At 39.5% G+C, this 27,517-nt stretch overlaps 1 protein-coding gene across 1 annotated transcript in view; it reads left to right on the plus strand.

The window, feature by feature from the left end:
* LOC146167121 (rho guanine nucleotide exchange factor 28-like) overlaps positions 1–27,517 on the plus strand; it is a 111,556-nt gene that overhangs the window by 25,836 nt on the left and 58,203 nt on the right. The window contains exon 23 of the mRNA XM_083385477.1: positions 346–409. Within this exon, the coding sequence (XP_083241603.1) occupies positions 346–409 (64 nt within the window). The remainder of the gene's footprint in view (positions 1–345; positions 410–27,517) is intronic.

Raw genomic sequence — 27,517 nt, forward strand, 5'->3', positions numbered from 1 at the left:
CTTTAAAGTTAAACTGTACTGCTTAGGTTCTTAGAATGTAGGTTTAAAACAACAAATTTACCGCTTTTGTCGGTTATTTTAGGATTTTACATGCCGCATAGAGCCCATGGATCTTAATGGGGGAAAACATTAAAAAAAACACCCCCAAAAGTGCTTTTAATTAAAAGTAAAATATTGAAGGCTGAAGCCTTAGACGCTGAAATTACGGTACACAGGCTTGAGTATTTCAACTTCAAATCGTATTATGTTGTTCACAATGGTCATTGTTTTGTTGGAACGCTTACACAATGCCATACACTTGTGCGTATTATAGCTTTAACGAAACGATTGCTCGTTTTGACGCAGATAAAAGCGAAAAGTCTTGCCGAACTTCGCTTCGGAAACGGACACACCCTTCAAGAGGAAGACGGTAAGTCCTCTTGCTTTGTTGCTTGGTAACCTCGTGTTTCGGTTGTCACGAACTTAAAAGTACTTCAAACTGGTTGACTTTGCCGTCACAGCTACGTAAGTCAGTCTCAAGAAGGTTTTGTGGCAGGATTGCTTAAAGTCTGGTCGAAAGAAGGCGACAGTAAAGGATGTACTGCTTGTCACTAGGCGGAAGTTCCCTTCATGAATCCTAATATATATTGAAAAGGGATAGGCCACTATTTGTAGAGCACATTACCTAACAGTTTTGTTATTATTTAGTAAAAAAATGATCCCTACTCATTAACCATTTGAAAAAATATATATGATGGATACGGCGGTTTCTATATTATAAAACAAGACTTCAAAATCGTTTCAGTTTCGATTGCTCGACTGGCATGGCTCTTCCATACATGTGCCTTTATTTTGAGGTGCATATTGCGGTAACAAAATTAAAGGATCGATGGATCGACTCAAAAACCAAAAGACACGTCGCCGGTTATTTGTGTTGGATTCTAGTAGATTCACTACTAAAAAACGACATTGAGAACAATTTGAGCTGCTAATAGATTAGCCTAATTAAAGTAAAATTGTTTTTAGGTGTTTCACCAGTGTGATATTAATAGAGATGTTTATATCCTTATGCAGACACCGTTTGTTTCCACAAGCACTCTATTGTTTTTTACCTATAGCGACAACGTTGATTTTTCCAACTAATGAAAGCGGAGTTACTTTACTAATGACTAACGTGTAATTTTTACAACTGAAAAATTCGCGGTTCGCGGTATTGCCTCCTATTATACTTTATATAGGATAAAAGCAAAACGTTCAGAGTTGTCAGCATGTGGACATTATATAAATCAAGTTCTAAGAAATCATTTTGTTGCTGTCGATTCCAATGTCTCACAGCTAACCACGTTGAGAGTAAGCTTGTTGTTTTTGCTCTTTGCGTTACCGTACAGCATGGCGCCACGTCCAAGTGCAGACAACTAACATTACTTACCACTTAAATTCCTGCAAAATTCGCATTTTAAAGAAAATACGCCTCCACTTCTGTTACAAAAATCCTCAATCGACATGCGTCTACTTCCCGAATAAAAAACAAAACGACGATCACTCTTTTCTCATACCCGAAAGCTTATACTTGTACGTCAGTACTCCGGCCCACTTGAGTGTTCGAGGTCGCATTACGTAGGTTTCGCAGAATCCTGGCCCTTTTCCAACAACCGCGGCTGGTTATCCGAAAGTTTGGTCGGCTGAATGGGTCCAGCACTCTTCTGTTACCGTTTGATCAATTGACGGACTTGCGTTTCTTTGGACACAATGCGGCAATTTCCCAACTGGGAGAAATGCTTGACTCACCCTCTTACTCGATGTTAGACACGCTGTAGCCTATACACATGGACCAAGTTGTTATTGTAAGCAGCTGGGATCGCCCTTTGTGATTAAATCCACAGACCCAGATGAGGCCGTTCTATAATGGTGCCAAGATTTTTGGTAAAGTACCGTAGGTGTGCCGCTAGTTTTGACGTTTCTGGCGTCGATTACAGAATTTAGGAACGATTGTGGAGGTTTGACTGGAGTTGGTTGTTACTTTCTCCTACGTTTTCCAATCGTTTACCGACCAACGGTAACGGTGCTTTAAAACGTGGGATATTGCGACCTATCGCTGTAGAGTTAATTTTTTTGTTTTTCTTGTGTGTTAGAGGGCAAGTTGTTTTCACAAGGATAACAAAAAAATTGGCATAGTTTTAAGGCATCGAAATAATCTCTCGAAGTTCTTAAACGTTTTCTCGAAGTATAGCCTATTTTCAGCAGATAATTAACAATTGCATAGTAAATATCAGGGGACATCTTTAACTTATGGCCAACCCGGCAATCGTATTTTGGCGAACTGCTGGATTAGAATCAAACAACGAAATCCTCTTTGAGAACCTTAAATCAATTTTCCAATAATGGAAACTTTATCTCGGGAAAGATCAGTGTAATCTTTCGGTGTGAATAGAATTGTCTTGGATAAGGGATATTGTATTCCAAAAATTACACCAGATCGGGTGGTGCAAGATTGAATGACGTCATCACCGTCGTAACGTGCTCCTGTAACAGTACACCAGGAGGTTTGATTTTTCTTCGCGTGTCTTAATGTCAGGCAGAAGGACTTAAGAAGGGTCACATTGGTTCATACGAATGTGTAAACACTAGTGGTTCTTAAACCTTTACTCGCGACATTTCCGGATTACTGCATGCCACAACTGTAACAGAAAACTTTTTGATCTAACCTATGTTGTATTTTCTATGCTATTCAGAAAGGCGTACCTACGTAAAATCGATTGTTCTGTGACCAGATATAAGACCCATTATACCCGTTTTAACAAATAATTTTTTTTTTCTTATTTTGCATAGTATTTTGTGAGGTTTTTGTAAGTAGTTTTAGGCATACAGCCTATATTAAAGGTTGGATTGCACCAAGGGGTGATTTTAAGGATTTTGCTCAATGAAAAACAGACGACCAATAATTCCAACAGCATATACACCCAGTGATCCGACAACAAAAAATTAAGTAAATCGAAAAACATTACCTCATTGACGCCTAAGTGATTAATTATTATAGGCGTGTGATTTTTTCGGGTTGGGCTCATTGTAAAAACTTTCAACGGTGTCACCGAAATCTATTTATTTCAAAGACGAGCTAAAAATAAACGCGAACGTTACGTCACACTTACGCGAAAATCACTCGCCTCATTAAATCGAACGTAATACTACCGCCAGGTGACTCAGCGAACCGGCCCGGGTTAAAATTAATTGCTTGAATGCCGCGGGCGGAAACTTCTAGAAAGTTGATACGCTCGAATGTGAAGCAACGCTCGCGTTGGGAGTAACGTTCCCAATGGAATCTCGTAAATGTCCCTTTACGTTACGTAACAGGGTCGCCACAAAGTCTTTGGATTGATTTGCGCGTTGAAAATTGGCTTTGAATAATCTTTGATTTCATTTTGTGTACAGCTTAGTTATAGATTTAAACAGTCCCGTGCCAAAACATTTTTTTAAACAATTTGTTATTGTACAAGTGGTCCATACTTTAGGTCTTGAAAGCCAATAAATTTCTTCAAAAACTCGTTGCTGTTGTTTCATCTTGGACAATAGACTGGAATTTACGAGATTAAACTCGTCAGTAAAGTTAACCGAATTTCAGAATTCTATACAGATTAAATTGTGATTAAATGTACACCGGATACCTTAGTACTAACCCATCCACCGGAATACGATTGTTGGCAATAAGTGTATCGTAATCGTTGGTGGGTTGTTCCGAAAGCAAAAATATCCACCTGTGTATAATAAAAAGTTCAATTGTAATATATACCGGTTTTATCGGCTTCATTAGAAACCCTTTAGAATAAGATCATTTAACTTTTCATCTCAAAACGGGAAATCCCCAAGTGGGCGGCGCTCGAGGTACGCTTTATGACGTCACCATTCTACTGGGGCAATTGTTTGCTCGAGTCGCCTCCTCAAGCGATTTTCCTATTTATAAACAACGAAACAGGTTTTGCGCTGTTCGACGCTCCTGTTTTAGTTACGCCCTTTGTCGCAATCCTTTGCCACCTGTCACCCGCTTTGTGGTCCCTACTTGTTGTTGTATAACGCCTTTTTTTTGTTGAATTTCGCTGTTTGTGTCGCCTTGTGACGTAGCAGGTTAAACATATGTAATGTAGGTCCCAAGGGGCCCATCTTGGTAACGAAAACCTTGGCAAATTTACCCGTTTTGAAAGCGACGCAGATCGCCTAACTTTTGTCACCTGTCCACTACAACACGCGTTTTTGGACGCGGTATCGAGTATTTACAGGAATTGCTGCTTGTTAGAATTGTTGCAATAGTTTTAACGCCCAGTTTTATAATGAATTGCACGGTATACGCATCGGAAAATATTTATGTAACTTGTATCAAGTCGATAAATTGACTGCAGCTTCTTTATCGTTCTTATTTATTTTACGTCGCATTTGTTGTTGTTTTGTCAAGTGATTTTAAACTTATTGACGCTAATGTGGCTTAAAACTTTAATCGTCTTGTTGAACTACATTAAGCGTTGAAAATGTTGGTGGAAAGTACCTTTTTCCGGAGATACACTGAATTATACTTTTGGTTCAAGAGTTTGGAAATCACAGGACGATATTGGGAATTTTCTAGAAGAATTTACCTGGCAGCAATGACGTATTCAAAGTGAGGGGCTTCTCGAAACCGATCTTTAACATGGTTCCTACTGAATGTGAAAATCGGGTATCGTACACTTAAGCTGTGGAGCCCTTTTTAGCACTTTTTTAAATAGAATTTTTGCTTTTGGAATCCACAAGGATATTTTATTTGGCCAGACCAAGCATATTGGTTTAGTTACAAGTCTGGTTTGCTGAGAGTATTTTTCTGCTTGATGTTAAAACATCGAAAAAGCAATTGATTTATCGGTAACACTAGAATTAATAGAACGATTCTGCTAAATTACTTTGACACTATTCATGCTTTGACGCACAACAACTTAAATGTATATATAACTGATTGAACTTGTACTTCTGTTGATTGTTAGTTTTGTCGAGTATCACGATTACGACTGACAGTGTTCTATAAAGACAGTTTTCTATAAAAGTGACAGTTGTAATTGTACACTCTCATAATATCATGGAAACGCTACCGAAACTGGCCGTAAATAAAAAGCTAGTTCCCAATTGAAAAATTTGCATAGATCTTCTGAGAAGGTGTGACGCCATGATGTGCAAGTCAAAGTCTAGACTCTAGACTCTCTTAATGTGTATAGTTCCCAATGGACGCTTGTAACTTTCCAAGTTATACATATACGTTATTCACCCAAGTGTATAAACAGCGAACCGTGCGCAAACGAATGAAATCATTTGTGGTTGCTGAAAGAGCTGTGCGTTTGTTAGATACATAAATTTTGACCATATAAATGGCTTAAGCATCAACATCGTCCAATTAACATAAACCTTTTTGCGATTTAAGCCTAATTTACTTGGTATTTAGTAAAATCAGTATTGGTTTGCTGCCTTTTAGAGAGATTGGTATGATCGAAATCGCTGTGTAGTTTGGTTTGAACAAAACCGATCCTATCGTGAATTGCTCTCTGCTCAAATATTTTTTTCTTTCGATTTTTAATCAGATTTCTGTAACATTTACCACCACACTATGGTACTATCCTGAAATAATGGACACTTCTAACCTTAACACTGCAAAAATCTGACCAGTGTTGGCTCAAAATAATAAAACTCAATCGAGTTAAATGAAACATTTTCCTTACTTTTTCATCTAATTAGCATAATCTGGGCCATTTTTTTCCTACTGGTCTTAATAAGCGTTCCTGAAAACCGATCGACTTTAACAAACTTAAACTTGATTTATTTTTCTCGCCAAGATGAACCGATGTGTGTTGAGCCGTGAAAACCTCAACACACAAGCGTGAAACACGTTGCTCATGCATAGCCACGTAGCGCCGTATTTATCGCCTTATTCACTCAATTCAATGAGCAGGTTATTTTCGTTTGGCGGAGCTCGCACGTGAAAGGCTTCCTTCCGCTTTCGACAACAAACTGCCGTGACCTTGCGTCCGACAAGTCGCAGGTTAAAGACCCAGGCACTAAGGCTGGCTTCGAGTAAATGTAGTGACTGGAAACCGGCGCTTACTTGAGCAGAAGCGATAGCTGGCAGCGATTTTTGGTTAGTGGAAAGACTAGAGATGCGGGATTAATTTGGAGGTGGAGTTAGAGTTTTGTGTTTTCCGTATTTTTTAACCTTGAGGTTAAAACCTTGTAGATTTGTTAGCCATACGAGTCTCTATAGCGGTTATTATATATGTGTTACCTTAAAAAAACCTATATGTGTTTTAATGTTCGCGTGGAACATGAAATACTTATAACATGACGTCATAAATTTATTAGACTTAAGAAACCGACTGTTTTCGGTCTTTAAATTCTGTTTTTCAAGTTTTACACAAATGTTTCAATAAGGCTTTATGGACCCCATAAAACTAGTCTACGTACCCCCAAGAAGTCCACGAACCCCACATTTAAGAACCCCTGGTTTACAGTCAAGAAAAAGGAGTGTGGATAATAGTGGTTGCCCTAAACCAATGACAGTATTAGTATTCTTATCTATTACCATATACGACACGTATGAAGTCGATCAATGTTTAACAGGAATTATTTGAGTGTGTGACCACGGCGACAGATTTATTTTGTTTGCTGGTTTTTGCTGAACTTCTTTTTTGATGCAGACAAGATGAGTTTGGAAGTTTTGCTATGTAAGGAATTTTCTCTAGTCAACAAAAAGTATAAAAAGATTCTTGCTTCAGACAAATTCGAATTCAACAAGCTGATAATACCCCCGTTCTTACGGCTAACATCCTGTTTTGTTAAAAAGTCTGAAAGAGTTTGTTTCTCTTTGACTGCAAATCGCGCTACTTCCAGTACAATTGCGTGCGAAACAAGCAGGCTTGACCAGTTACTTTGTAACCAAAAGCGGAAGTGCAACAGGACGTAATGCAGGCGATTTACATGACCACTTCGAAAAGAGCCAGGCTTTGAACCATTCTCCTGTCCCTTGGCCAACTTTTAAACCACATGATTGGGGAAAATGTAGCTGACTTATTATAAGGAGCTCGAAGTAACTGTTCTTGCCCGTTTGTGGGGCTTCAAGTGGTTTGTTTTTAGGTGGTATATACGTGTCTAAGTGGAATATTAATGGAAAATATTGAATATTATTTGCAAAAAGTTAGTGTTCATTGTAGTCAAGGTTGTTTTTCTGTGAAGAATTTTGTAAATAAAAATGTCGAACATTACGTTTTTATTGAACTTGTAAACATGGATTCGAATAAAATTTGCAGAAAAAATGTTTAATAATCCACAATGCTTATTATCTTAAGGAAATCTGCAAATAGGTTAGTGCTGTGTAAATCATGAAGTTACATATCTCAATTTTTGCACGGACAATTTTACCATTTTTTTATATTTATAACGTTCATTTTTTTTGTCAATAGCCTTACTTGAAGTTGACTTGCTCTAAACATAACTTGACTGGGACTTGAAGTCGTTTCAAAAAGACTTGGGAATTTACAACATTGTCGAATACCACGCGAGGGAGCTTACCGCGGCAGAGCCAATAACGCCCACACAAACCTCAAGAAACAGAAAAAATAAAATAAAACAAACCTCAAGAAACAGCTTCGAATCCCAGCATCGGGATCGCGGGTTTTCCGTGCTCCACACATTTGGAAAGGCAAGCCTAAAAGCAATAGCAGTAAAGAATCTCAGCAAACCCCAAAGGTTCCGTTCCAAACCTTGAGGTATAAGAAACGCGCCAATGGCTTGCGGATTGAGCACCTTAAAGCAAGCCGGGAATATTTTAGCAAAAACTGGCGCGTTTGTGTTTTGTTGTCGCTGGCTACCGAACAGCAAACACTAAACTCGCGTTGGTCTCCACTTGGAAATTTAACTTTGCGTTGGTTTTTCAGAAAGCCGCGATCAAAGCTCACTATATAGTCCACCTTATCGCGTGTCGGTTGTGTAAGCTTTCGTTCCCTTTGCTGTTGGTTTTGTGTCTTACACGTGTAGTTTACATAGCCAGGGAGCCATAGTCGAATGTGACTTTAGCGCCACGACAAATGGTTGAAATGTGTCTTATCTGTGTGGCGTGTTGTTTTGAAAGGCCGATATGGGTGATATGTTTGTAGCCCAATGGATACAGTTTCTTTCCATCTGTGCTGCGTTTTATCTTCGAAAGTAAAAGGCTATGTATGCCCGCTAGTTTTATTCTCAGTTGAAATATTTAGCCACGACCATATGTAGCTTTTATCGTTGCTTTGTGAGGTTGACGTTTCAAACAGCCAAAGTAGAATACAGATAAAGCTTTTTTGCTGATGAAAGGTGTTCGACATCAATTTCTTTCAGTTTACTTTTCCAAGCATTTGCCTGTCTCGGCATTTTTATGTTATAATTGTGCGCCGGTCAAGTTATTTTAAACGAAGAAGTCCTAGAAATACAGTTGAAAGTTATCACTTAGAAGAGGTCGGCAACTTTTTCATTCATGTAGGAAGTATCATTTTTAAACATGAATTCTTGTTTTGCCCTTTTTCTGAAGGTTTCGTCAATTGCCAGCACTTATTTTACTAAACCCACAAGCTATAACGGCCGCAATTTTCTGCTTGATGTCCCGCAATATTGCGTGCTATTCGCCCTTTTTACCTTCGATTTCAAAAAAAAAAAAAAAAAAAAAAGTGATCTTTGTATATGGCCGTATTTGTCCTAATTCTAAATAGAGAATCAGGCTTATCGCCTTTTACTTGCGCCTGTGCTTTTACGTGCATTTTAATTGTTTTCATTTATACTTTGACCTGATGAAGCACGGTTGTGCGAAAGCATGTCGAGAATCAAATACAATTTGTCTTTATACAGTGCCACCTGATTTCTCTATTTAGCTAAGTGATTGCGTGATCCGCCCGCAGGACTCCAAACTTTCGGCACCCACGCATTGAATTGGTAAAAAATGGAAACATGTCTCAGTTGCGTGGCGTATGGCGCTCGAAAGCCAGTCGGCATCTTAACCGACATCTTGTTGCTTTCCGTCGAAGCACATTGACGAAAATAGGATTTAAGTTTGTCTAAAGCGACGCTCTAATTGGCGCACTTGTCTCGGAAAACGTCATCGTAGCCTTCTGGTAGCAGTGCAGCAATTTTGTAATTTACAGAACCATATTGGGAAGGACAGACTAGTTCTGCTTTAAGAACGATGACTGAAGCCTGATTGTCGTGCCGTGATTGACAGCCAATCTCCATGGGCGTATTTGACTTAATTGCCCTCCGCTGATCATCACTCGATTTCGACCCAAGCGTCACTAGAAAAATGACGTCGTTGGTATCACAAACGTCATGTGGCGTGTTTAAAATTCGTTTTTAAAGGTTCGATTTTTATTGCTAGTTCAACTTGTTAACCGCAAATGAAAAATATTGGTTAAAACTACGATATCATAAAACAAATTCGATAATTCAAATAAAAAAAGTATCTTGCAAGTTTTGTGGATTCTAGAAATAACAATTTTTTTATACGAGCTTAATTTAGTTCGACTTAAAAAGGTTTTAATATAACGTCTCGTCCAATATTCACTCAGATTAACTATACGACCGTGGTCAAAATCATGACGTCATATTGAGCAATGAATGACGGATTGAAGTTCACAAACGCCGTCGTTAAGTTTGTCGGTAAAAGAAAATCCGATTATGCTTACTTTGCCTTTCGCCGTCAGAAGCGAACATTCCGGTTTGACTGAAGAGTTAGGCAATAAGGTAATAGCAAGGTGCGTTTTCACGGCTGACTGTCCCAACAAAATTGTTTTGTGGTTTTAGTCGAGTCCAGAAAAAACAGAAAAACGCAGGGAAAGAAGCAAAAAACGTTTTTGTGTGAAAAATGCGTAAAGAGCATAAAATTGTTGGGTGTTGGAGTTTAAGGACAAGTGGTTCAAAGTATTGCAAAAAAATTCATTGCAAATTTCTCAACTAGCAAATTGTCAGTATAGTTTCCGTCAAGTTTAGATGTTGAATATTGTGCAAATCTAAAAAGAGGGTAATTCAACATTCTTCAGGGTTGTATATAGTTTTGGATCGTAAAGAGGTTTTTGGGTCTCTTTTCGATTCGCCCAGATTCATTGCCGTTAGTAAACAAACAAATTCCCTCAAATGTATAGCACTTGTTATAATTAAGTTAGTTAAATCAGGTGAGTTTTTAACATGACTGTAGTTGTAGCCATTTGGATGGAAACATAGTTAAATCAGATTTTTAAACATGTTTTACCCACAATTCAGCAGTACGCAGAAAGACCTATTTCACAAGGGCTGAACAATTTTAAGCTTGTTCAAAAAGCATAGGTCGTTAAGTCACGGTCGAACAAAAGTTACAGTGCAAGGCAGCGAAGCTATCTAATTTCGACCAAGTGAAGCGTTAAAACACAAGACAATAGGTTCTCGTGCTTGTGTTTTAGTTTCCGATTTGCCTAGCTTCAAACCACAAGCCCCACTGGATGCGAAAAGCAAGTTATTCGGTTACGGCCGCTTGACAAACTTCGCATCTCTAAACGACCGAAGGCTGTAATTGCCCTCCTCGCTCGGCCACCTTGGTTTTAACTGTTGGGTATTTAATCAACCTTGTCGATTTCCCCCTTATCTGCTTCCGGTGAAAAAGTGAAAAGGTTATTTTGACTTTTTTTGTTAAATAAGTCCAAGACAAATACTAATAAGCCAAATTGCGATAAAGTTTTAGTCAAGTCACTGGTATAATCAATTAAACAATGTTAAACTATTAAATTTTGTCATTCCAAGTCAATTCATATGCCTGAAAGTGAATTGCAAACGATAAGTCATGAATCAAAGTTAATTTGTTTTTACTCGAAAGGCCTAATTCGCGTGAAATCGGTCGAAAAAAAACTTAACGACCAGCCAAGTCGTTTTCTTAGTTTTAACAACATTTGTAAAAGCAAGTCGGCCGCCTTACAAATCTCCTCTTGATGCCCAACAAACGGTCCCTATTTAACTTTATTTTTATAGTCGCGCACCAAAACAGCTGCTGGGCTTTATGCTCTGCAACATATCCGCCGTCTTACTTCAGAATCGAGCCGGCATATTGGCCAGTGTAATAAACAAGCGCTGGCGCCATGTGTGTCCTGCTAAATGAGTAAAGGAAGTCGCCATTGAATGGCAATACGGGCTTTGCGAATCTACATTCGACATACACTGGATCTATCGTTCGCGTGGCGCAGTAATATCCTGCAGGCGTTTTCACAGATTGTTTTTCCCTTGTTCCGTCGTACTCATTATCATGTACTGCTCTTCAGAAAGGACATAGGATGATAAAAACACAACTTTCGTTAAGAAAAAGCGGCACCTGCTTGAAAACTGTCAGCAGAATTTGTCAATAGGGTTAAAAAAATCCTTAAAACTAGGTGAATAATGGTCATATTGAGATTCCAGGTTATCGAACAAACGGCGTCCTTTTCTTGCCAGCTATTTTATTTTCGCCTAATTGCACTTTTCGTTTCGAAACGCATTTTTTCGCTTTCGTTTCCGCGTGCTCAGCTGTGGTGAAGCTATTTGATGGTTAAGTCTTTCAAAAAATGCAAAATTACTGATAAGGCAATGTTTCGCTAGTCAATGAGACGCTTGTAACTTTCTTTGACTGCATTTTAACCTTTACGTGATTTATTTATTCAAATTCTCGAAATTGTTGTGGTTGTGGTTCGCACTGTTTTAAGAAAAAGGCCACGGCAGCCATTCATAGGCTTAACGGTTAGAAAAGCGTTCGGAGTTTATTAACTTTAACTTAAGTTCAGCTTTAAGTGGATTCTCACGCTATAATTAGTAACTTTAATTTGTCCCCGCGCACAAAGGTAATGCATAATTAGCTTATGCAAATATGATGTTTACTTTAGGTTTTAATTTGTTTTTCAAGTCCCAATACCATCACCTTGTTCGACTTTTCTGCCAGAAAGTGAAAGTATAAGGCGGGAGTTAGCGACAAGATACCACTTAAAACTGGAAAACAACATTTCCCAGTCTCAAGGGTGGCTATTTAAAGCAAAACGGACCCCCGGGGGAGTAGTACTGGACCGTATTCTGTTGTCATGGCTTAAAAACATTTCTCCCGCATTTATTGCTGAAGTGCATATAGATTATAGAACACTATCTAGAATATTACCCGGTTTATTGTTGACTCCGCATTTTAATACAGTATACCCAAGAACTTTTTGTGAGCAAGTTTGATTCAGTGTTTCCAGTATTAAAAGGGCTACAGAGAGTAGCCAAGAATTAGTCCAAAATATGGGTCCATTACTATTTTAAGTCTAAAATCCTCAAGAGGCCTGACCGGCGTTTAACTTTACAGTCCAAGTCGGTCGAGAGAAATTGCAAGGCATTGTTCTTCCAGTTTAACGAGTGAACGTCCAACCGAGACTTAGACTTAGTTGCAGCGAAGTAAGTTCACACGCTCACTGCAGATGCCTTCGCTCTTGTAACAGGCTCGGTTTCTATCTGTCCGCTTCGTTCGCTGTATAAGGTTGCGGCAGAGGACACTGGGCATTGTTTCACGGAGGCTGCTAGTTTTTTTATCATGGTGGCACCGTTAGGTCGAAGAGGTTTTGTGCTTCAGTAAGGCAGGGATGCCACAGAGTATTAAATCTTTAAATATTTGATTGTCTTTTTTATGTTTGTTAATATTTATTTAAACTGATTTTTTGTGCAGTTTAAGTTATGTGTTTATAAAAGGCCGTTGTAAAAATATTTATACACTGTTTGTTTTACACACAATTTGTGTCATTTGCAGTGTTTTGTTTTCAAATTAGTTGTCGATTGATCCAAGGTTTTTAAAAATCTATAACTTTTTTTCAAATGTCTGGCAACCCAATGAGAGTTTCCAATAATACTTGGTAGCTGTTAGAATCTACAAGTTTACTTGACAGCCTACTGAACGCTGATGGCCCTAATTTTTACACTGCTACTCCAACTCGAAATAGAAAACTATTGCTCAGTGTCGGAAATTAAAGCCAGTCTAGAGCAGCGCAGATTTCGCTTTGTTATTACGGCAGATTAGTTACCGGATACAGCAAGTTAAGATTGTGCTGACTTGCAGTTGCAGCAGTAAACCAAGTAGCCAACCTACCGCAAGTTCATAGGCCAAACGTCGCTGAGAATTTCCAATCTGACGGAATTTGGTTACGTAATGCCGGGCAGTGTATTGTTTCCCAAAAGACCGAGGGATAATGTTACACATAGCTTCCCAGTTGATCCCTTAGCGCTTTGTTTTGATTGAACTGACAATAGAAAGTAAGACCGATGCAGACCATTTATACAAGGCAGTATAGGTGTTCGTAAAGGTATCTGTGGCATAATTCAGTCGTCTTGTCTGTAAAAAGATGACGCGTTGTTTTTATACAAGGTAATATAGGTGTTCGTTAAGGTGTAGATGCCGCATAATTCAGTCGTCTTGGTCTGTAAAAAGATTACGCGTTGTTTTTACTGCAGATTAGTTATCAAAAGTGTTTCACTGTTTGGAGCATAGTGGCTGAGGTTGTAGTTCGATGTAGAACGAATATCACATCCAATACAGAACTTTATAGCATTTTATGAACGTTTCAAATATATGGTATCTACTTCTGTAAACTTATTCATTTTACATTTCTATTTGATTTTGCATTTTTATGTGAAGTGGTTAGGTAAATTCACGTAACCTCAGAGCCTTTGAATTAGTTGCTCCCGGCATATCTTTAGTAGCTTGAATCCACCATTAACGTGCCATAACTCACCGTAGCTATTTGCCTTCTGACTAACATCATGCCTAACAATTTGTTGCCCATTTATTGCAAGCTAACCGATTTTTGTATTGTTTGCCGACAAAGCATATAGGGAAATGCCCGTAAAGGATCTATATTTACAGATATCCATAGCAAGGCATTAAAACGGTGCCAACTGGCACAGTGTGTGGTGTGTATAGAAACTAATCTGTAACACAAGAATACCAAATCACACTCATTAAACAACAAGTAAATCCTGTCGCAGACCTTGAATCGTTATGTGAAATGTTATAAATGCCATTTAGTTTTATTGAGTTTTTTATTTCGTGGTGTGCATCAATTGTCGTATACAAAGGGCTAATATATATATTTTGATAGAGCTATAAATTTGATTAAAAAGGAATGACCCTCTGGTTAATTTTGGCTGTGGTCTACATTGCAATCCTCTGATTCCTGTCTCTCTAATATAAATTTTGTAGATGTGTTTATCGCAACTTTAAAATACTAGTTCGAATATTCGTTTATGTTGTATAAGTGGATTTGTTTCAGGAAGTGACGCTTTAGACGCAACATACCAAAGTACACAAACCGTAGTAAGAAAGGGATTATTAATTGCGTTCGACACTGTAACAGGTCCACTCCCGGAAGCCTAATGAATTATGTAGAAAATGTGTTTATACGTCGTTTTTCATACCCGCTTTGCTGAGCGATGTTGAAAACAACGACACGCTACTAATTTAAGAGACCAGACAGAAGAGATGAATTGAATCTGAACAGTGTACCAGCCCAGTAGGTTGCCCAAGCTGAATGCGCGGGCCAATTGGGTTATTTTTTAAAAGGATGGCGAACAATGTGCTGTAATAGATTTTTAAAAGAGTTTAGAAACCACTGTACCGGCCAAATTACTGAGCCCGAAATTGTCCCTAGGTTGTGGCAAAGCAAGCGACCCTCAAGTGTTTTATTTTATGGCTTACATCAGTGGTTTTCAACCGGGGTGCCGAGAGATATTTAAAATTCTTTAGGATTCCAATTTCCTATTGGTAAGCTTCTTCATACAATTTTTTGTGTACGGAAAAAATGCCGAAAAAAAAAGTTTTTTTATCCTTGTTGTACAGTTCAACTATTTATGATTTATGTAGGGTACCGCAAGCCAAAAAAGTTGCGAGTCACTGGCTTACACAAGACGCGCGGTTGACGCAAAACGCCATGCCGTCGACACAGTTAGCGTAGGCCGAACGTAAGGCCAAACGTAGGCTATTGCTTCTGCTCGAGTTGTCGTTTTTCGGACTGACAGAGCGGTACGTCTAGGGTGTGGCGCCCGGCTGAACTGTTGACCCGCCCAATTATAATGTATGTAGAAGGGATGTCGATCTGTTTTTAGTTCGGGCGGACGTTTCTGCTTTGCTACGCCGGAAAAGCGACTATTAGCTGATGAGAGCGGCCACGGTGTGACGATCAAACAGAGACAGAATGTAATCTACAACCGTTGGATTTATTCGCTTCAAAGACTTTTATTCAGTCAGGCTGATGTATAAATCCTTTGGGTAAATTCAGTGAATGTTAGAGAACGTTGATCGCTAAATATCTGAAAAGATGGTAATCAAAATATATGGCACACTGCCCTACTTCATTCTTCCTAAATTTTCCTTTGCCTCTTTTTCACGAACTGTTTCCAAAATCGGACCGGTAGAAAGAATATTTATTTTGCATTGGCGTCCTAGAATATTTAATTAAATATTTTAGGAATTTTATCAATTTAATTATGTTTGAAAGCTTTATAATCGGAGCATTTCTTGTTTCCCTTTATGATTTGTAAATTTATTCGTCCAGTACTTCTCTAGGTTTGCTTAATACTTTAAGATACCCTAAACATTAGTCCTGTTTTATTCACATTTAAGTAGTATTTCATTTGTGTATTAAATGTAGTAACGGGTGTGTTTTATTTCGCAAATCAGATAGGAAACAAAGCCAGGAAAACTTAAACTAAATATATTTTAACATAACTCAATCAGCGCGAATTGGCCTTCTTGAAAAGAAGAGTCTCAAATAGCTTCCCAGTAAAGGCTTATTTGCACATGAGAACTATTGTATTAAACAACAACAACAACAACGCTCATTTAAAAATTTTGATCGGTCTTATCCATTTACCACACTGCGCAAAATACCCGTTTTACCGGGCGTTTAGCATTATCGAAATCCCAGGTTTCCAAATTGCGCTAATCGCAATATCAACTTAGTAAAGGCCTATAGGCACATGGCACTAATGAAACCAATAGTGTTAAACACAAAACAATTTAAGCGTAGATTTACATGTTTGGATCCGGTCGTTATGCCTTCACCGCATTGCCAAGAAATACACCGGGCGTTCATCATTATCGAAATCCAATCCAGGTCCCGAATTTCGCTAATCGCAATATCAACATCCCACGCGACGCCGAACAGAAAGTCCGTTGAGCGCTTTCCAGTAAGGCGGCGAGTAAACAGCCGCCAACAACAACCTGCCCGCGTAATTAGAGATCCGAGACGCTGCCAATTGCGCAATAAATAAAGACGATAACCGATCGTCCATCGACATGTCGTTATGAGAGCGCCGCGCGAGCAGTGTTTATTCAAGAGATAATCGATGTTTCCCAAAGGGACGGTACCGTGTTTTTCTGCGCATTTCTTTTTGTAAAGGACGTCGTGTTTTTACAGGGCTTAACGAAAATGCAATCTGGTCGCGATAATGCCTAGTTTCCTATTCCTTACGTAATTATTAATTGGTCTGATTTTTTCGATTTTATTGTGACGTTGTGCATTGACATGACTTCTAGATTGCTAAAATGTCTATTTCTCAATGCCTCATGTAATTTAAATTTGTGTTTAATTTAATATAATGTTTAGCACGGGCTTTGCGATCAAGCCTATACGTTGTGTTTCCGCTAGTAAATCTGATTGTGATCTGCAGTTTACTCTTCTTATATTGTAATGCCGTCAAGTAGGTTGAAATTGCCTCGAGTATTGTTGGGTTCAAACTTGAATCGCTGCGAAAACGTTCTATTTCCGAGAACCATTCAATTCAAAAGTCCGGTTAATTTATTGGTTATATTGTTAAACCTTCGATTTGGAAGAATAAATGGCCCAGTAACACGTCGAACCCTGAATGGACCAAGTTCGCAGCTTAACAAGAGTGACGTAATAGGAGGCAGTTAAAAGAATCCGGTTTCATTCGTGAAATGCAATTTTATTGCATCTTTAACCTGAGAAAAAACAACTGATAAAAACGAACTGGTTAAACTTTCATTGGTGACTTGTAGACAATTTCTCCACGAACGTACGACGGGTTCACTTTATTAGTCAACTATAACGAAATCGTAAAAACTAAGTTAATATTATAGCAACAGCTCACTTAGCTTGGGTGTCACAATGTCACATGCACACAGTCTAGTCTAACACATGTACGCAATCAACCATACACAGGAGCCACCAAAAACGACTTTTCGAACCAATAACCGAACCTGTCAAAGTACCAAGAAAAGCAGGCGTCCCGCCATCCTACTACCACTCCCAGCGCCAGCCCAATATCGACATCGGGCGTTATAAGGACGTCATAGGGTAATCAATCGGCCAGCAATGGCCGGCCCTCGGCCCCCGGTCGGACCTAAGCGTGTACAGCGTGGAGCCGTAGCTCGTACAGTGTAGTGTAGTAGCAGAGCAACTACGAAGCATTGCGCCTGTCGCGCCTATTCGCTATTCCGAACGATTTCCGCCCCATAGCTATGCTAGGAGGCTCGTCGAAGCAGCGGCGCAGATGGAGAGCGACGACGCTATGCTGCGTGCTTTTGTTGCTGCTGTGTTTCTGCTGCTGTTTCTTCGGCAGGCTGTGTAGATGCTGCTGTTGACGTAACTCGGGCAATCTTTGCCCGCCCGCCGTTAACGAGTTTTTGCCGGTAGTGGATGAACTTCACTGTGAGCCTTTATCTAGTTGAGTGCTTTGCAGCAGATTAACAAAGGAAAAAGACAGCTCTAAAAGTTCTAAATTGGATTTGTTTTTTATTTCATTATTTTTTGCCGTTTTTTTTGTCTATTTGCGCGTTAAAACTTGTTCAATTACGCAATTTATCTCACTGCTAAACTTTGTTCAGTTGCAGAACACCGAGTAAACCCCAAACGTTCAGTGTATTCCTTGTCGAACTAGATTCAGTTGTTAATTGGCGTAAAACTTGTCAAGACGTACAATCTTCGTTTTCCCGTCATACTTTGTGTATTAGCCCCAATCAAACAACCGAACTCGCTGTGTTAAAACAACTGCTAGCGAGTCGAAAAACGCCACCTGTTGTTTCGGTAAGCCCCAAGTCGGGCAACTGCTTCCAGCCAAGGCTCAGCATATTAATTATTTAGCGACTTTTGGGCGGGATTGACGTTGCTTCGCAGTACTGCTGCTGTTTCTGTCATTGCCCAGTCTTTCTCCTTCTCTGGCTTTGAGATTTGGTTAAGTCCCTTTATTAGTTTTTGCTCGTTGGCTCTCGGCAGAATGCAGATCGCTTGTATGCAAAGATGCTCTGCGTCGCACATTTATTTACCTAACAGCGTTGCAAGTCATACTAGGTCCTTTGTAAGTGTTGTAATTTAGGTGAAGATGCTATTTTGTTCATGGGTGCTTCGTATCGTTTTAAGGGCAATATTAAACCAGTTTATATTTATCAAAAAATTGCTCATTATTTTTACAGAGGAGCTATTTTGTGATTAATATTATGTCTTGTAGTGAGAGTTTATATAGTTTATAATTATTTTAGTATTTTTTCCAATATCAAGCGCTACATCGTACATTTATTTACATACCGGCGTCAAAAACGTGCTGGCCTGGCAAGTGTGTGTATGTGATATTTCAGCTAAATATGCAATTCGTGGACGTGCAAGTGCATTCTTTCTAAGGCTTATTTACCACGCGATATTTTTCGTCTAAATATTACAGGGTGTTCAAATCGGGCAAAATAACAGATCAGTATTTTAAATTGATGTAATAACACCTTTCGTTATTTTTTCTCAAGCGAAAATGCGTTTTAACGTTCAAGATGTGATTTCTCATAAAATGTCATCTACAGCTGTCGTATTGTGAAAGGGCGGTACTTGTCTTGTCATGACCGTAAGCACCTTTACCGTGGGATGAAGCCTTAGTCACGCTTGCTGGGCACCACTTCACGATTTCCAGCCCGCCTAGTAGATTTATACTTTTAAAGTTAGTGTTAGATAACGCTGTATCGTAAGCCTATCCGTCGGATTATTTTACGATTCTTAACGATTTTCAGCGCTCTTGTATTAGATTTGTCTATTCGCAGTTGGTAAAAAACGGCGCTATATTGTTAGCTTCTGCGTTGTAAGCAGCCCTTTAGTGTGATACTACAAAGCGTGATGCTAATTTTTAGAAAGCTTGGAAGACTCTTGTAGTTGCTGCCTAGGCAGGCGCGCGTACAATTTTGTTTTTCTCCTAGAAAAGAAATCAGGCTGGAATACACCCATTTACAATTATTCGCAAGGTATAATGAAGATACTTCTAATGATTAGAGTTTCGTGTATATTAATTTCTCATAGATTTTGTGCAAATCAGAGCTGGGGAGCCACCGAAAAATAGCATTAGCTCCGGCTCCAGCTCCGGAGCCATCGGGCAATTATTAAATTGCTCCGGCTCCAGCTCCGGAGTCGTAAAACTCAATCCTTTGGCTCCGGCTCCAGCTCCGGAGTAGTAAAACTCAAATCCTTTGGCTCCGGCTCCAGCTCCGGAGCCATCAAACACACACCAATGACTCCGGCTCCAGCTCCGGTGCCACCAGTCAATTATTCAATGGCAAGTTTTAAAAATTGCTTTTGGCTAACTAACGTTGGAGATGGAACAAAATATAATTTCTTAGCTTTAGCACCACAAACTGAAAAATGGCCCCAGCTCCACAAAAATAATAAAAAGGGCTCCGGCTCCGGCTCCACAAAAGTAATAAAAATGGCTCCGGCTCCGGCTCCAGCTCCACAAAAATAATAAAAATGGCTCCGGCTCCGGCTCCAGCTCCACAAAAATAATAACAATGGCTCCGGCTCCGGCTCTGGCTCCAGAGAAAATGCTTAGCTCCGGGCTCCGGGCTCCAGCTCCGGCTCCGGCTCCCCAGCCCTGGTGCAAATACTCATCAATTTTGTTTAAATCTTCTGTAGATTTATACGTTCGTAGTTAGCGTGAAATCTGACTGGGCCAAGTATTACCTTCGATAACCAAACAGGAAAAGTCCAACTATTGGTTAAATCCACAGAATTTTTTTCACAAATCAGTGGCGACATTAACCTTTCGCACTTGACCACGGGCAAGCGAAATCGTGAAATAGCAGCGGAAAAGTACAGCGCTCGATAGCCGATCTAACCTTCGCCAACACACAGCCTTCGTACAAGCGCCTATTCTGGCCGGTGATTCAGGCCCTTGGTCGCGCGTCACAAGCCTTTTTCCCGGGCCAGCTCTAGGCCGCCAATCCCCGGGAATCTGCGGCGAAGAGATTCCGCGCAGACCGCCGAGACGCCCGCGGCTATCCCGACTGTTTATTCGCGCCTCTTCGACGACCATCGAATCGTCCTGGCCGGCAGTCGGGAGAACGACGAGATTACTGTGATTATACGGAATACGGAAAGGCTTAGTGTGCAATTGGAAGACTGGAGGCTTACATTGCAATGTTGGATAATGTGTAGGAGTGGATAATGCCGCCGGTGTAGTGACACTGGTTCTTTTAGGGTTTCGTGCTTTGAAATTGTGGTTAGGACGTTAGAAACCTGCCCTATACTGAAGTTATGTTTAGGCGGATATGAATAATGTTTTGATTTAAAATGTACTAAATTTATCGCAGGTTGTTTAAACTGTCCTGCGTTCATTTGATTAAAACTAAGTGAGGCGTAGTTTTACACAGTGCATGGTGCTTGTCTATCCGATGTTATTTAGCAGGTCTATTACGCGTGATTTGTAGAGCAAATTCAGCTAATGTTGCGCTTTTACGTCGAATATTACAGGTGCGTTAAGGTAACGCCGTTAACCTCAGTTTTAGCTTCTAATCAGTATTTTTTTTTATTTTTTGGTTGAGTCCTTTAAACTTGCTCGACGGTTTACCTGAGGGCAACATTTTTCAACAAAAATTCCTTCAGTTTTAGGTCGTACAGAAAGTCAATCGAAATAAATTTGGATTATAAGATTTAAAGCAACTTGCTGTCCTACTTAACTAGAATAAGCAACTAGCTGTCCTAAAAATAGAAATAAACCGCAAAAAAAAGGATTTTGAATAGGTTATTTCTTACTCAGACCGGATGAAGCACGGTTGTGCAATTGCTCATCAACAGTGAAATACAATTTGTCAACAGTGCCCATTCTTTTATGTATTTAAATAAGACAAATACGGTTATTAACTAAATCCAATAGGCCATTATGTTACTGAGAGTAATGTGTGAAAATTTCAGGCCGATATTTCTTAATATTCGGTAGATATTAAACGTCAAACTATGCTACCATAGTAAAGCATGCACCTCGAAACTTAATCGTGTAATATTTCCGTAAGTAAAAAATATATCGATCTGAATTTTTTACATTTTACTTAAAGCAATCTGAATTAACCAGAAATCATTTTTATACAAAAAAATATTGTTAAAATATAAATATTCGCTTCCCTTTGGTCCATACCTCTTTCCCGTGATGGTGGTCTGTTGCACCCGGAGAACGATTTACCAGAGCTAATCTCTGCCAAGGCCAGGCGCAGTTCAACTTGGCGGGTTAGCCATCGGCCTTTTGATCGTCCCTGGGCGTCAACCCAGCAATTTGAGCTTAAAGTTCATCGCCGTATTCCGCCTTTGCTTGCGCAGCGTCAACATTATAACACACCTCGTTTTGCCAGTTCACAAAACCGCTGCGAGTTTAAGGGACGTCGCTATTTTTTTGTTGCGTAACCTGAAAACTATGTTTTTGTCACGTGTTGTTTTGGTGTGTTTTCTTATCGAAAGTGGGTTTGAGAGGAATTTGGTTTCAGCCCTACTATTTTGCTCGTTTACAGGTGGTGAACAAAATTTCACGGTAGAAATGTCAGTCAGGAAAGATAGGCGCATTATTGAGTCGGTTAGCTCTGGTAGGTCTTAGTTTGTTAATTTTTTTTGTTGTTTAATTTTTTTGGTGTATTACTTCTGTAACCACAGACACTTAAACAGCATATGATGAAATTGGCCTTGATAAATTTAACAACATAGATACTTCTGGTCGTATAATTAGAAGAACTAAAACGATACGCCGCTAATATTGATTCAAATCTACTTTGTAAGTTGCTCGTGAGTTGTAATTTTTCTCGTGAGTTTCTAATTTTTTTCTAAAAGCTTTGAAAAATATCGACTTGTCCAAATCTGCCTAAACAATGTCGCCTTGTGTGCGACGCAAAACGACTAAAGTCAGCTATCGTCGCGTTTCAATAGGCCTTCTCCATTGTCGAACGTGTTGACTTAGCATCGAAAAGGTTGCGTCGCGCGTTTCGCCATATGTCGATTGTTGGCGAACACCTCTCGAGCCGGTTCCTGTATCGCCATTAGTGTCCTTGTTACGAGCTCGTGCGCATTGCTCAGGTCGTTTCTGAAAAGCGCTTTTAATAATGGAAAGGGGCGCTGGTCGGAATGCTTACAGGTGCGCCGCTTTTTTAGTGTTTCGTGTTTTACAAAGGACGTGCGCGGAAATGTCGTGTAAAATCGGGCAGTTCGGAAAACGTTATGACAAGAAATTTGTAGAGAAATATGTAAAAGCTAAACCTAATTGAAATTTTGAAAATCGTTTTGACAGGAAGTGAGGAAAGTGTATCACTAAAACGATTTCAAGTATACTCATACTACTGAGTTTTAATAGAACTTCATCTAGATATCTGATTTCGTTCCAGGATTCGAATATCTGCGTCAGTGTTAGCCCAGAATTCGCAGCTTGCTTCTAATGGTATAGCGCTATAAGCTGCCTCAAAGAGTTAATACTTTTTTTAGTAGAGCTAACATTGAATAACTCATTTCTTTATATACCCACCCAGGGCTTTTTAATATTTGGCTTTGTTGACGGCTGAGATTTTAAAAAAACGACAACTAATTAATCTTATTAAATTACCGATAGTAGTTAAAGCTATATATTGAGTCAACACACTTTGCACTTCACCGATTTTCATTTCGCAAACTTGCCGGTTTTGTAAAACCAAAAAGAATATCGCACCAACCGTCGTGTTTTATTTTTATGGCTTGTATGGCTTTGATCTGCTTTCGCGTTAAATGACTGGAACACCGCGAAACGCGTTTTGTTATGTTTCCATTCCGTGGCCTAAGATTAAAAGGCCAAAGATCGTAATAATGTTTATCGATGGCATTCCGCTCGTAGCGTAAATCAAGTTTGTTTATCCCGTTTTCGCTGTATTTTTTTGTTGTAACGGACTAACGGAGGTATTTTGTTTTCATGCGTTCGCCTCACAGAAAACAAGTTAGAAATTATTCAACTTAGAGATATATCGGTACTTTGCTGCTACTGATATATCGGTATCGATAAATTTTGGCTGTTATTTTACTTCGAAAATATTATATAGTTGTTGCTAAAAACAAACAAAAAATTTTTTGCGGCAAAAACGTTTTTGCTTAACAGTATACCAAGTTAACATGTAAAGTATATGAGAAATAAATATAGGTAGATAAATTTAAAGTTATTTGGTTTTTCGGTATTAATTAATTTAGATATTTCGAGTATATAAAAAAATCGGTTTCGGGTATGCGGTTAAAAAATCAGGAATCGGTATCGGCCAAAAATGTGATATCAGTCGATCTCCGATGCAAATAACGAGTGAAGCGTTATATTGAGATTTTCCGCTGCTTTTACGGCGCACATGAGCCGACGCATGATTTTCAAGGTTCATTCTAGTGCGTTTCTGTTTTTACCCACACATGTGTTATACGCAGCGGCGGGTATTTTTGTCCGTCTCAGCCACGTTTGTCTGGTTTTTATGCCGCCTTTTTTGGCTCTGAATCTAAAGAAATCGCATTTTCCAGTTTGCTCTATTGATTCGGTTGCGTCACACTTAAAAACAAGCGCAACCTCGTTGAACCGTAACTACCCCCCAATAAAAATAGAAAGCAAAATGCTTCCATTCTGCTCAGCCATGATCGAGTATTATTTTACTCGAAAGAAAGCAAAATATGATTTTTTTACGTTTTGCTGAACTTTCCAAAAGTATTCTTTTTAAATTGTAGACATAAATACGGTTTAGGTGAATTGCACTCCACTTTGTCATAGAAAAAAATAAATATTAATTAAAAATAAACAAAACATTAAACGCGATTATTTCAGCGAAGCTATATATTTTGCCAAAAAACAATCGGAAATTACGTTTTGAGCGTGGCTTACCGAAAACAGCACAAACCAAACAATAATTAAAACGCTCTAAAACTAAAGCAAAATTGATTACATTAGTCGCTGGCCTAAAATGCCTTGAGGCGAAACGCACCTTCAATAAACCAGCGTCGAATTATTTCATCGCTCGCGTATTCCGCCAGATTGTCGTTTTCGTGCGTTTGTCATCCCTTCTCCTTCGGCTCTCGAGCACCGCGTTATGACGTCACAATTAATCCGATCAACTTTGCTCGGCCAAGGTCGGCGAGGTGACGAACGTGCCGGTCGAGTAGTTTTAGTAGATTTAGCTGTGGGTGGACCTTTAGCAGATGTGGCCCGTGAAAAACCAGGTCAACGTTTTACTTTCTTATATGTTTTCCCTTATTTCGCGAAATTTTAAAGAATTAAAAATTTTATGGTATTTTTTAAATTGCATTTCATTTTTTTATCATTTTTTTTTCAACAAGGAACCTCAAAATACCTGTAGGATTAAAAAATTAGAATAGATGCCCCCTTGTACTGTTTTCCGCGTTTTTGAATGCTTCAGTTTTAGTCCAAAGCTACTTTACTTTCAAAGTAATAAGTTCTGCGGCATTAGCTCCTGAATTGGAGTAAGTTTAAAATACGGCGCAAATATTTTTTCGTAGCCTTATCCTAAGTCTTACATGGAACCCCAACCCCAAGTTTGCCTTTTAACATACGATGATGATTGATTTAAACCATTTTGGAGTTTATCAGCCGCCTATTTTCGCTTTTTAACTTGTTAATCAAAGATCCCCAAATATTTGGCAACAACTTGATTTAGAGGCAAAGTGACAGCCAAAGCTTTGCTTCTCAACTACCTTGTCGAGACCCACCCAAAATTAATCCAACGATTGGTTCACAAGGCATGGTTCCAAATAGCGCCGACGCACAACATCACTCCAGAATTCTCCCACCGTCATAATCCAATCGGGACCACAGCAACGTAAACCAGCTAGAGAAAGATCAGCCGAGCGTTTTTTAATTTGCGCTCCGAGTCTTGTAAGCACACGGTGCGCGATCGCCCGCAGCGCTTCACTACGACTTAGAACGGCCATTGTACGCTCTTCGTGTAAGACACAACTCCCTTATCGAGGCCCTTGCTTTCGTAAGGCCCATGTAAGTCAGTCGGTAGGCGGACGGTCACATGGACTGTAGCTGATAGCGTTCAGTTGAGGATATGTATGGTTGGAAATCAAAGACCATTTAAAAGTAGGTGATATTTTGAACGTTTCGAATACTTCTTTATTCATTTTCAACACCAAAATAAAACAGACCTAAATCAGACAGAAAAGTTTGCCGAGCCACTTGCGCAGCGCTCGCTACAATGTTAAGCAGGTTATCTTCGCTGATTTTTTTGCTAATTTTTCGACAGAAAATCGCTTTGAACCGAGCTTGCGGGGATTTTTAAGTAAGGTACGAATTAGAAGACATATAGGGACCACGTTTTGGATAAAACGGCCTTTTGTTTCTGCTTTTACAGCTGAATTTCGGAATAAAACTGTTTGAACCGAGTTTTTATACATCGCCAAACATAAGAGACGACTGCCAGTTAGTAACCCCTAGCCAGATGATTAAGGCCCGTTTAAAAAATGGCTCCAAAAATACAGCGAAATAAGGGAGCCGGTCCCAGCGCCCGTGTCAATAGCCTCCAGTAGTACTACGAGTGGGTAAACGCGACGTCCGGCAAATTTCCTATAATCGCGCGTGTATTTTGATGAATTGACAGCGCGCCGTATCTGCCGCTTCTGCCGCTGCTTTAATAATACTGCTGCAAGGACATTGAGCATTGCTGCAACTTTGTCCCGGCGATTTGACGGTCGTAATTGCGATGAAATAATTGCTTACGAAGAAGACCGACTTCGATCGCAAAGGTCGATAGTTTTGCGTTGTTCGATAACAACTTTGCGAAAGTTAAACTGAGAAACGTCTTATTTGCTTATGACGGCAGGATTACCTGTTACTTTATTTAAGTCAAACGTTTCTGGCCAAATTTAGTTATTTTGTAATTAAACCTATCGCCTAAATAACAAAGGATATTCGCCGAATGTTAATGCGTCGCCGTAGATAAGTCTGTTTGTTGTTTAGATTGAGAAGTAGAATATATATTTTTGTAATATAGTCTTATTCTGGATGCCTATAAACGAGGCTAGGTTATACTGTGTAAAAGTTTGGAGCAGCGCTTCTAAACACCATAGATAGATGGTTGACAGATGCGTATTTTAATCATGTTTACCCTCTCTTGTGACTTAGCATATGAAGCATACAGTAAATTAAAGTTTGTGTAATTACAAGGACTATGTACTGAATAGTTGCAACAAATTTAAAATTACGCCGGTATTTCCACTAAATTTCCCGCTCGCTTCGCCTATCACGTTGTAAAGATCTACAGGTGCACCCTGATATATACAAATAAAGTTTAAAACACTGGCGAGAAACACTCACTGTTCAGTGCACACCCTAAATTGCTGTTTTCCATTTAGACTCAACTCGGGTAAAAAACACAAGTTTAGAAAACTCGCCGAAGGTATCAAAGTAAACAGGACATTACCGAGAAACACCACGAAGCGGTTTGTTTAGGTTGAAATTAAGGTGCGGGCAACGTAAACGTGTAAGATGCTTATTCTGATAGGATTTTCACGGTTTGACACAAACAAGAGACTTTGTATATGCCAACAACACAACTTACCGTCATCTACGTCACACGTAACCGCATTGTGCGCTGTGGAAGGCCAATTCAGTTTTGACTAGATATAGATCGTTTTTTTTTTTGCAAAACATTCCCTGCTAACAAACGTGTTTCACAACAATTATATTCTTCACAGTTTTGTGTGGATAGCCCAAAATAGGCCGTAAAAGCAAAAAAAGCCGAATTAGGATTTTTTTCTTGTTCCCTTGTGTACAAAACAGTGATTGTATTTATCATTCGGCCTAACTTTACCACTGAATTTTTGTTTAATGCTGCGACTAAAAGTTTAAAAAAATGGGATAGGAAAAGCGGCCGGTTAATAGTTTAACTTGGCAACGCCGCAAACGGACAAATTTCCCGAAATCCGGCCAACAATTTTTGCGAGGAAAACAAAGTGTTTTGACAAGGCGACCCGGCGCGGAGACAAATGCAGTGTCGCGCTGTTTGTTTACAAGAAATTGGAGAGAGAGCGAGATATCGTCAGCTCCTGAGCTCCGCGGCCGTACTGCTGTGGTTGTGCACCTTTTTCGGCGAAGGCACCTCGCCTTGGGCTACCTGGCCAACCGCCGACTGCTGCTAGCTTGGTAGGCAGCAGGCCTGGCCTAGTCTACCGACGTTAGTTTTGCAATTAAAAGTGGCTTTTGCAGCGCGTTTGGCCGAAGTATAAAAAGCGCAGTTTTTGAAAAA

This window comes from Ascidiella aspersa, chromosome 1 (genome assembly GCF_963924565.1).
Source record: "Ascidiella aspersa chromosome 1, kaAscAspe10.2, whole genome shotgun sequence".
Lineage (NCBI taxonomy): Eukaryota > Metazoa > Chordata > Ascidiacea > Phlebobranchia > Ascidiidae > Ascidiella > Ascidiella aspersa.